The 12,464-nt window shown below is 39.8% G+C and overlaps 1 protein-coding gene across 1 annotated transcript in view; it reads right to left on the bottom strand.

Annotated features, from left to right (window-relative positions):
* Tph2 (tryptophan hydroxylase 2) overlaps nt 1-12,464 on the bottom strand; it is a 93,676-nt gene that overhangs the window by 60,885 nt on the left and 20,327 nt on the right. Inside the window, exon 6 of the mRNA XM_046430716.2 lies at nt 1,173-1,369. Coding sequence (XP_046286672.1) covers nt 1,173-1,369 — 197 coding nt within the window. The remainder of the gene's footprint in view (nt 1-1,172; nt 1,370-12,464) is intronic.

Below are 12,464 nucleotides of genomic sequence, written 5' to 3'. Positions count from 1 at the left end.
AAGAAGAAGAGATAAAAGAGCAGAGGGCAAAAGGATTTAACCACAAAGAGCGGAGGGAGTCTCACGGTGAAACCACCATGAAATCTTGCCTCCTCCCCATCCCTCACAAGAGCCCTAGAGCTGTTGTCCCAGCAGGGTCAGTGAGGAGGGACCAAGCAGAATGTAAAGTGACATTTCCCTGTGATCATCTTGTTCACCACTGTACCACCACCAACAAGGACAGTCCCTGACATACAATTTATACTTTAAAGTATTGATTGGTTGATGCACTGACTGACTGATTTGCCCCAGGCGAATTCACCATTATCTATGATATTTCTTCATCCAAAAAGTATGGATGACTTTTTTTTTTGTACAAAGGCTTGAACCCAGGGGCACTTAACCACTAAGCCACATCCCCAGCCCTTTTTATCTTTTATTTTGAGACAGGGTCTCACTAAACTGCTTAGGACCTTGATAAGTTGCTGAGGCAGGCTTTGAATTTATGATCTTCCTGCCTCAGCCTCCCAAGCAGCTGGAATTACAGGTGTGTGCCACCATTCCAGCTCTAGTACATGGTTTCTTTCTTTCTTTCTTTCTTTGGGGGGTGGGATACTGGGGATTAAGCTCAGGGGCACTCAACCACTGAGTCACACCCAGCCTTATTTTGTTTTTTATTTAGAGACAGGATCTCACTGAGTTGCTTAGCGCCTCAGTATTGCTGAGGCTGACTTTGAACTCATGATCCTCCTGCCTCAGCCTCCTGAGCAGCCAAAATTACAGGGGTGCACCACCACACCCAGCTTGTACATGGTTTTTAACAAAGCAAATAAAAAGTCACCTTTGTTGTTATTCCATACCCAAATAGCCACACAGAGTAGTTCCTGGATCAGGAAAAAAAAAAAAAAAAAACTGTACTTGCAAATATTCTTTGTGGTTTACCACATGTAATGGCCAATCAAAGAGAGTGGACTTCAGCAAGCTCCACACTATATAAATGGCAGAGTCCATCTCCCTGCTCAGAGTTTCTGATCTGCTTCCCACAGGTGGCCCACAGGTAATTATTGGTTCAATGCTTTTCTTTAAAGCATTACTTTTCCTTTTTGTATAAAGACCATTGCTGCTATGTGTGCTATGTTTGAAAGGCAAACAAGGATATTGGCCAAGACCAGATAGTCTATTGAAAGCCTTACCTTTCAGAAACACAGAGACATCTTCAAGCTGAGGCACATTGTCCTCCCTGTAGCCACAGTATTTAGTCAGCAAAGGGAAGTTTTTCAAATATTCCCGGCAAGCATGAGTGGGATAGAGTTTGGAGAGCTCCCGGAATACAATACCCCAAGTTTTAGTTTCTTCTTCTGTATATTCCACCCTGGGAATGGGTTGACCACTAGACAGGAAAGAAGAAAACAAGTGACTATAGCTTTGAACCACTGAGTTAAGTGTATTCTGATCTTAATGAAAGTCACATTCTCATAAAGTAGAACACCTGAATGTTCAAAAGGTTTTCATCAGGTATTTTTTTTAAATAAATGCTAATCCTCTAATTGTGTGTGTGTGTGTGTGTGTGTGTGTGTGTGTGTGTGTGTTTGTATTTGGACTTCCAGTTAACTTTTAAATTATGTTACATCATTGTATGTCCTGTATAGGCATCTATAGAAATTTGATCAAAGTTATGTTCTTAAACTGAGGTTGGTAACAGATAAGGGTTCTGGGTTGGAAGGAACTGGTTTAGGTACAAAGCTGTGCTCTCAATGTCTTTTCGGCAATCACAAGACAACAGTAATAAATATTGTCTCTTGAAAATAAAATTGCCTTGTGGGTTCTCTTTGTCCCCTGCCCAGACTCACTCCAATTTCCAATTGTAATTTTGAGATTATTTGTTCAGTGCCCAAAATGTCTGGCAAATACTAAAAGACTATGCTGAATTTAAAAGTGAGAGCCTAGCAAATCACAAAATATGGAGCATTTATTGCAGGTCATGCTGAAAGGTACACATGTTAAGCCCTCCCAGTTTAGGACAGGGGTCAGCAAATTTTTCCTGTAAAGAATCAAAACGTAAATATTTTAGGCTTGTGAGTCATGTGCTCTCTGTCACAATCCTGCCACTGTATCTCAAAGCAGCCACAGATAATAGGTAAACAAATGGACATAGTTATGTTCTAATAGCACCTTTTTTACTTGGCCCCCAAATAGTTCTATGCTGATGACTGGGTTGGACTACTGAGAGTCATCTGGACTGGAGTGGTCAGGGAGAACTTCCTGGGGAAGGCACAGCTGGAGCTGAGACTTGTTGGCTAGGTAGGATCTGTAAGTTTCCAGATGAAAAGGTGAGAAGGAAGTGCTATCCTAATAGCAGCCAGCAGCATGAGCAAGGAACATGGATCCCCAAAGTATCCTGGGGTCAGCAGGAAGAGGGGAATATAGACATGTACTTTTACAGACTATTGATTGAGGGATTAGAACCTGAATTTAACCTCTAATTAAGATACCTCTTCTGAAAATGAATTAGGGTTTGGGAAAACCTCTCATAACATGTTACACAGCCCCCACTGCCCACCCTGGCCACTCATCAAAAACCATCCCTGCAGTCAGCAAATACATATGCACAACACATGGAAATATATATACTTCCACCTTCCCACCCAGGTCCCCTGCTCTGCTTCCCACAAGTGGCCCACAGGTAATTGTTGGTTCAGTGGTCCTCTTTTTAAATCACCATATATACAACCAGAATTTCTACCCCCAGAATCTACTAATCCAGCCTAGAATAGGAGGTCACCACAGAACCATGCACAGGCAAGAAGGAAACTGCTCCCCAGGGTCACTACAGGACATCTTCAAGGAGCTGGGCTCATTCCAGATAATCTTCTGTGGTAGTAAATAAGAAAGAAGACAATAACAAGAGCAGCTATCAAAGAGATCCCTCCTTGTCCTCCCAACCCCAAACCTCTACCTATTTTAGTGTTCTTGTCAGAATACTTTCTGTTTAAAGTTTAGGTCAAAATGTGGTTCCTACTGTCCCCCAGTTGTTTTTATTTAAAAAAATAACAACAACAACGATAATAATGGCATTACATGGGAGCAATGAGGGAAAAATATATACTGAATAAAAAACTCAAAATTAACATTTACTTTCTCTCCATACCAACACTAACATTTATATAAACCATTTTAGAACAAGATTAGCCTTATTTAAACTTGGCTGTTGATAACAAATAAAAAATTACAACCTGGCAAATATTTGTTGGGAAGATCAAAATTGCCAACTAACAGCATCTGTGATGAATTCAGAGTGAAAGTTTGATATGGAAAGATAAAAATTGGAAATATAAAAATAGAAAAGATGCAAGGAAATAAATATATAAATCATCTGCCTGTGCATCCAGAAAATTGAGCTAAATCAATTTGAGTCAGGTAGGCCAATAAAGCTAATCAGGGGAATGCCACTCAGAAGGTAGGAAAGCAATGAGGCTGAAACAGTAAATGAAATATCGAGAAGCCATTTGAAAAGAATCGTTAGGTCAAACTTTCCCTTCAGTATCCATCTGCAAACTCGCAGCATTCCAAAGGGTGGGGAGCTGAACATCACCAACAAAGTGCAGAAAGAGTACATAGGAATTAGGTTAGGAAGAGAGAACATAACGCTCTGTTACTTAATAATGAATGTTCAGCAAGGCAGTCTTGGAAATACAAATAGTTGTATACATATTCTCATCTGTTTCTACTCATCTGCCTTCTTGGGTAGCTGACCTGCCCACTGATTACAGGGCCCTCTAACCAATACTGGGTAGGGCTACCTGTCCCAGGTTAAGTCACCTCTGGTCACATGGGGAAATTTCTCATATCCCTCTACCATAGGCAACTCTTTAAGACAAATATTTTAAAAATCAACTTCATCATAAAATAAGGGCTACTTTCATCCTTTCATTTCTATTGAAAATATCTAAAATATAGAAAAAATAAGAAAATTCCATTTTTCTATGTAGTTCATACATGTATATAATAAGAAGTAATATTCCAGAGCTTACTATGTACCTGGCAGTTTTTTAAGGTGAAATGTTTTTATGTTAAATGACCTGTTTTAGTCCCACAACGCATGAGGTAGATACCATCATTATCCCCATTGCCCAGATGAGAAGTCTGAGGCTCAGAGAAATTAAACAACTTGTCTGAAATCATGGAATCAGGATGAAAATCTAGTCAATCTGGCTCAAGATGCCAATAAAATGACAATTTTACTTCATACCTCACTCATTTTCACATTAAACTAAAATGAGGCTTGAAGGAATGTTTATTTGTATATAGAACATCTTATCTACCGTCACATGACATCATGACACTAGCATGTATTCGTGAGTCACAAAAAGCACCTTCATATGAACTCATTCCTTTAACCTTCTCAGTGAGACTGTGAGGTAGCGCTGGGTTCCCCAAAAGAATAAACATGTATTTGGGACAACAGGAATGTAGGGTCACCTATATACTTTTTAATCCTTTGAAATTTAATATTTGGGAAAAAAAAAGATTATAGTCATGGGAAATCAGATGTGTTGTATTTCTTTGTACTCATTATGGGTAAATGTGACTTTTTAAAAAATGAATTTCATCTGATCAGGGTGCCAGAGGGGTGTCCCAAACTTTTTCAGGCCTTGGATATATACCTGAACATCCTTTGGCATTTCTGTGTGTACATGTTATAATGAATGTATAACAGACATATCTCAGCATCCTAAAATCTTGCTTCTATCCAAAACTGAAGTCACTTACGTACTCCACATTCCTGAAAAAGCCCACAGCAACTGAAGCCAACTCCTTACAAGGCCCACTAGGGGACACCAGAAATGTCCCTGCCACCAACAAACTCCTCCCATACCACCGTTCCCATCCCATCCCCAGACTTGGCACACCAGTCTAACAGGGAATAAGAGACGGTGAGGATTGTGAGGAGGGCAGTGTTTTATGGGAAGGGCATGTTCTCTAAGCCAAGAAGGCAGGCTGCTCCATGACATCATTTCTAGGGAGTGTAGATCCCTGCTAGAAGTTTTTCCAACTTTCTCAGCTGGACCCTTGCTGAGCAGCAGGACCACAGGCCCACCCTCAGGTTGCATCCAGGAAAGAAGAGGGACAGACAGACCCTGGAAGAGTGTTTAGAAGACTAGGAGTACAGACAACTAATGGGGGATTAAAGAGGACCCCATGACACGTGTCCTCTGAAATCTGAGGTTCCCATGAATGTGCAACCTAATGCCCAGCAAAATCTAGAGATTTCTGGGAGACCCAATGTATTGTGCCTGGAAGGACGTCCCACCCCATTCAGTTCCTCTCAGTTCCCAGGAGGCCAAAGAACATCCCAGAAAGAATCTGAACCAGGGTGAGTGTGACCTGAGACCTGCCCACTTCTGACATTCCAGCAATCATATAAAGAGACCTTGGCCTGCACCCTCCTGCCAGCCCCCGCAACACCAGAGGAACTGGGTCCTCAAAGAGGGAAGGAAAGGAGGTAGAAGAACCAGAGCACACCCACCCTCCCAAAGTAAAAACCCCACATACACACACACACACACACACATATTCACTCCAAATTTGAGATTAATCTTTTTTAAATGAACAGAACCAGGTCTTAAATACCCAAATGAGACTATACTAATAATTGAAAACGACAGGAAATTAGATGTTGCTAAGGAACTTGCATCCCAGCAGGAAAGTGGTATTCAACACAATACAGTTGAAAGCTATGAGTGGGAAAATAAAACCATTTTATGTTGGTATAAATCCCAACAAGATGATACTCCTGAACAGACTAATTGCATGTAATTATTTAATTGGATATCTAGGGAGTCCCTTCCATTTATATAGAATTGGCTGAATTCTGGAATTCTCAACCACCACCAAAATTATTATTCACAGCTTCCTAATTCTCTAGAGAAAAGCAGATGTGACTTCCACCATTTTCCTTCACTGTGGATTCTGCCTCTTGTCAAAGAAGGCAAACTAAGGCTTTATAAACATTGATAAGGAACCCGTGTTCAGTGAGGACCACACTAGACAGGGACTGAAATGGTCACCGCGGGGATTTGGGCTTGACAATAGGGAAAACCTCTGGGGGATTATGTTACTCAGACATGACTAAGAACTTTCTATAGAAACATTGAAGGCTTCAGGGGGCATCTTTCTGACTGTATGCTTAAAATCCCACTCTTCCTAGACACTGGAGATGGTTCCAAAAAAACCTGCCACGTCCCTGCAGAGAGGAGAGAGTAGAAAGTGCACAGACGCACCTAATTGGGGGCAAGTACACAAAGAGTTATTCTGTGCAAGTTCTGAGCTTGTTAGAGCAAAGTTGTTTAACAAATACATTTTGACACAGAAATCCAGGGTTGTATGCCCCACTGAGACTGAAATTGTGGGAGGTCTTTCTATAGCCAGATGAATAAACAACACCACTTTCTTTCACTTACATTTAACTCTTTGTTGGATTCTCTCCTCCAACAGGTCTAATAGCACCTTTTCTTACATGTGTGTGTGTGTATGTGTATGTATTTGTTTGTTTTTATTTGGGGAATTGAAAAACATTTGTTTGTGGTGGTACATCCGACTACCTCCTGGTGTCCTTAGTGCTACAGTTCCCAGTATGAGATGCAGTCTGTCTGCTTGTATTATCTTTGGAGGAACTCCAGTGTGGAGAAGCAATTCACTTGTTCAGTGGAGGAAGATGTGACAGGCTACAATTGATAGTATTTACATCAAGACAGCAAGACTAGCTGAAACACAACACTGACTGTGTTCTTTGAAAACAGCTGGATTTTTCTCAGTAGCAAGGACCAAACAGAGCAGAAGGTAAACAGAGAATTGGTTAAGGGAACGGGTGAATCTGATAAAAACAGTTAGGAAAGAACTCATTTTCTATTTTATTTCATTACATGTTCCTTAGGGAAGGAGATGCCTCACTTATTCAAGAGCTATTTATCTTCCTGGAATAAACTTTCCCTCTCATCTTTGCCTCATCTTTTCTCTCCTTCCCCACCTTTGCATGTTCCTTTTGATTGACACTTCCACCTGGGGCTTACAGAAAACAAATGAGAAGAGATGAAATGTAAAATCCAACTTTGCAACTCATTAGCAATTAGTAGCTCCTCTAAGGATTTGGACAAGGCCATTGGAGAAAGTTTATGGGAACATCAAGTCTATCGATCTCTTTGTTCCTTCTTGACTTATGACAGGTGTTTGCTGCACTCGACAACCATACCCTGATTTCTGCATAATTTCCAGGGAGCTAGCTGTAATTTATCCCCCTTCCTTCCTACCCAAGAAAGCATACAAGAATACAGAAGAGTAAGATTGACATTATTCTAATATCATTGTTAGAATAATCTTGCATTTGATGATCAAGTGCAATTTTTAGAAAACATTCATCATTTATAAATTTTACTATAACTTGTTACTAAGTACTTATTACACTTTTCACAACTAAGATGACACCTAGTGTGTAGAAATTTCAATCAGTACCAAATGACTCTCACTTATAGTCAGTGACCATAACCATAAGGAACCCGTGTTCAGTACTATGCTTCGTGAAATCATCTGCATCCAGGTGTCTCCAGAGGAGTCAATGAGTATTTAACAAGAAAACTGCTGATGCCCCTTAAACTGGAAAAAAAAAAAAGTGTATTGCCAGGAAAAAAAAAAAAAGAAATACTCAGAGTGGAGTGGATGAATTCCATTAAGGTTAAACCAGAAAATAAAAGTCATTTTTCCTACTGATTTCTAAGAATTGGTAAGAAATATCTGAGGCTCCTGCACTTGATAAAGTTATACTTCAGAATTCAGACCATAGAGGACATTGAATAGCTTTTTGATAAACTATGATCAGCAATATCTAGGTGAAAAAACAAGCTTGTTGCTTTGCCAAAACGATACCTGCATATCCATGTCTATTGCAGCACTATTCACAAGAGCTAAGATATGAGATCAGCCTAGATGCCCATCAACAGATGAATGGATGAAGAATAGAGGCAAACATGTGGCAAATATGTACAATGGAATAGTATTCAGCCAGAAAGAATGAAACCCTATCATTTGCAGCAAACTCAATGAAACTGGAGGACATTATATGAAGTGAAATGAGCCAGATACACAGATAAGTACCACAGTACTTATATGGCGGTTACAGTCAACCTGAATATAGAAGAGTAATTAACAAAGGTTGGGAAGTTGTGTGTGTGAAGGAGGATGGATAAAAGCATGGCAGGATTTTATCAGTACATGATGAATGCATGTGTGGAAATTGCACACTGAACCCCATTAATATGTACAATTAATACATGTTAATCAAAAATAAAAATTATTTTTAAAATATATGTATATATGTATATTACTCCCCTAAATCTTCTCCCTCCTTAGAATATATACTTTCCAAAGGCAGGATTTTGTATTTGCTTTGTTCATATCCCTGCCATCTAGAGTGGGTCTGTCATATTTTGGTGTTCAATAAACATCTGTTGAATGAGTAAGTCAATCAGTCAGCCTAAAATAAGCCATAAATTTAAATACTGAGAAAAATAACAGTTGTGAATCAGAAAGTCTGACAGATATGTATTTGTCCTACCTCTTTCTTGACTCAAGTATTTTAAGCTATAGGAAAAACACTCTAAATTTGTGATTTTTTATAAACTTTCTGGTAGTTTTCAGTTATCCTTATGTACTATTTATCTGTAAGTATTTCTTTCTTCTAACTGTCTCAATTCAGACTTCTTGATCCCTGTCTAAACATTGTCACCCATCACACTTGTAGCCAAAATTTCACTCAAGAAAGAAATAGCATATACAAACCCAAAAAGACATTAAAGTCCAAAGTTGACTAAATATAGATTATCTCCCTGGCTTGGGATCCTAATGAATGAACTTTCAAAGCTATTTTCAAGACCACAGGACACTATGATTTAATGGTATTTTTCACAAAAGGAAACTCACAAAGCAGCCCAGCAACGTAAAAATCATAAGAGTGACACAAGAATCCAAAGAATTCAAGTCGCCTGACATAACATGGCTTATAGGGGCTCATCTGAGAGTAGGCTGGGATGCCCGTGCTGCTAAACCGCAGCAGAGAATAAGTGTAAAGGCACACACGCCTTTTCAGCTACTCCCCTAGGCCACTCAGGTAAAGAGCATTTGTGATCACATACTTTATTTGCTTTTGCAAATGAGTTTTGTGCACATGAATTTTCGTAAATGAGTCTATGGGCCCTAAGGAATTTTCAGATGGTAGCAAACAAAAACATTAGTTTGTTTTGTTCACATTGTTAATATTGGTGATGCCTTTACAAGAGACATAATGAAAATAAACTACTGCACCTCTGGAGCCTCAGGGAGAGTGAAGATTTAACTCCTGGAAATTATTTGTTTTTATTTGTCCCGTACACCACAGGATAGGGCTTCCTACCATTTCCTCACCTTATAGAAAGCCCTCTTCACATTACAGAGGAGTGGATTTCATCTGCAAAAACTAGCACGATATTAAATATCAACAGCAGGAATTAACATCCATCAGTATGTACATGCTCAACCGTACACAAGGAGGCTGAACTCAACCCAACACAGGCCAGGCATTGTGTATTCCCAGTGACTGGGAAGGCTGAGGCAGGAGGATCACAAGTTCAAGGCTTACTCTTTGCAAGTTAGTGAGGCCCTGAGCAACTCAAAATAAAAAATGAAAAGAGCTGGGGATGTGGCTCAGTGATTAAGTACCCCAGGGCCAATTTGTAATCAACCATTTCAGGTCACTAGAAGCAGAGACCCAAAGCTAGGGTACTAAGAGCTCCAAATTCAGTCTGATACATCTTGCATCAGGACCAACAATGACTGAAAGTTGCTAACTCCTGGTCCCAGCCTTTTTCAGGAGCACAAGTTCATGGTTTATGAAAGTTAATAAAAACACTCATTCATTCACCGATCCATTTAACTGAAAAATAACAATAAAATAATAGCTCATTACATGGATTATGCTCTTTTTATGGGCTGAATAAATGACTGTTAGTATCCCCATTTTATGATTTGAAGAAATTGAAGCTAATGAACACAGTTATCTGTTCAAGTCAAACAGCCAATGAGTGGCATAGCAGATCTAAACAGCCAAGTTTTAAAGATCTCACTCTTAGGCTGGGGTTGTGGCTCAGTGGTAGAGCACTTGCCTAGCACATATGAGGCACTGGGTTTGATCCTTAGCAACACATAAAAATAAATAAAAATTAAGGCACCATAACATTATTTAAAAAAAAAAAAAAAAGATCTCATTCTTAACCAATGCACCTCAATGCAAGGTATTGCATTACCAATGTATTCCCAATAATGGGGTTTGGCTTCTGTTTCCTCATTTGACACTGAATGAGACAAGACTACCACCCTATACTGTGAGAATGGATTAAGATGATATCTGCAAAGCACCTGAGTCTGTGCCTGGTACCTAACAGATACTCGATGCAATTGATTCCCTGCCTCCAGGTGTACAAAAATGAGTAAAATTTCATCATTCCCTGCAGGGTTGGGAATAGCTCTGGATATGACAAAACTGCACTGCTCCATAAATCCACTAGCCTCTCAGATAGGAATTGTAGAAGTATTGTAAAGTAAAAATACCCACACCTCTTTCCCTGTGAAACATGTTAGATTTTGGTGCCATGGTTGTCCTTGTCAGTGAGTGACATGGAGTCATACTGTGTTAATGTATTCCACAGCTGTGGGAGCCAGGCTATAATCAGACAACATCCTACTGAGGCATTCATGCACACCTAACAACCCACCAAGCCCAAAATATGAAAAGGAGAAACCTTTTCCAAATCAATTTTCCCTTTTGTGTCTCTTTACAACTCTCAGGCTCCCTTTCTTTTAGCCATTGAGCTAAACTTCAGGTGGAGAGAAGCATTTGGCATGAAAATGATTCTCCCATAAAGCCTGGAGTCTTTTAAATACTTACAAGAACTGTGCATTTCAAATATGCTGAGGATTCTGTAAAGAGCAAAATAACTTTTTAAAAGACCCAAGTCATTTAATTTTGTTGCTCTTCTTTTCAACTTGTGTGTGATACCACCGATGTCAAATGAAAGCTGCTACACAGATTTTTTTTAAAAAAGAAAAGGTGTGGCCTCTTGGGCAGAGAAAGCTATTGAGATTCTACAGGAGAGGCACTTTTCAAACCCCTAATGTGACCTTCCTCAGAAACGATTCTAGTCATCTGGGAAATGACCCTAGAACTACAAATATTTGGTTTTGTTCTACTTTTCAATTTACCGCTCCATTTCAGAGAAATTAAAGCATCAACAACTAGTGTTTATGCAGGAGTCACGAAGGACCCAAACAACAACATATATCTCAGATTCATTCAAAACCTGGGAAAGCAAATCAATGGAGGATAATGGGATGGGACAAAATTAGCTCAGTCAGGGAGAAAACATTTTTGCCCTTCTAAGGTACCTCTTCTCAAATAGGCAGAGAAGGGGAAAAAAAAATTAAAGCTTTCTCCCACATCCCAGGATTCATCAAGGTGACCATGTGCCAATGAAACCGAGGAGGAGCACATCACAATGAATGAAACTTGAAACCCCCAGCTAAATTTCTCTCAGTTGAGAAAGCACAGTCTTCCCTTCTATTCTTCCTCCCCATCTTCTATTTGTTATGTTTCCAATTAAGATTTGCCTATCTAAAAAGAGGTAATGTGGTACTCTTGACTCCTGTTAGTAATGTATTCCTTTAAGCTACATTCTGAACCCAAGCGGGATCCATAAATCATGCTTCTTCTCGCATGAAATGAGAAACGCTAAGGTCAACTGAAATTTCTGAAAAGGTGGGGAGGTGGGGCCACCCCAGTTATTTTCCTACAAGTTGCAATAATTGCAAATGTCTCTTAGGAAAGACTCAGAATCAGAAATCCTCCAGCACAAACACAAAGCTAACCTGTCACAGCTACCTGTGAATAGGAGAAATCCCAATAAGCATAGTACTGAGACTGGGAGGGAAAAGGAGGGCCTGCAAAACAATTCTCTTTGAAGTCCGGTACCTTTCTTTGTCTCTAAACATGTTTTCATTGCATGCTCTTGGCTGACCCTGGCAGAGTCACTTCATGAAAGAAGAAATTGCAAAGACCTGAGAAGTGAGATGCTGGCTTGGTAACCAATATGCTCATTCAAAGGCAATCCATTTTATATTTACGCATCCATTCAAACATCTATTCCTGAATTTCAGTCCCAGAGGGTTTCCTTTTGACATTATATAGTATTTGGCCCTGTGGGTGAGGAAAGGAAAGTGGGGGGGAAAATGTTCCTCTCAGCTTTGATGAAGAGAGGAGGTTTTAATCAACGCCACTCCACGTTGAAAAAGAAAACTCTCCCTCTCTCTGACAGAGCCGGTGTAGAATATTCACGAGTCACCCAGATTGAATGTGCCTGCTGGGCGATGATTACACTTTCAAATATGCTAGTCTCCATTTGGGG

This window comes from Marmota monax, unplaced genomic scaffold (assembly GCF_021218885.2).
Source record: "Marmota monax isolate L192 unplaced genomic scaffold, Marmota_monax_Labrador192_F-V1.1 WCK01_AAM20220418_F8-fsc00056, whole genome shotgun sequence".
In the NCBI taxonomy this organism is placed as follows: domain Eukaryota; kingdom Metazoa; phylum Chordata; class Mammalia; order Rodentia; family Sciuridae; genus Marmota; species Marmota monax.
Note: the sequence above shows the minus strand (reverse complement) of the source record. Positions and strands in the feature narration are given on the sequence as shown.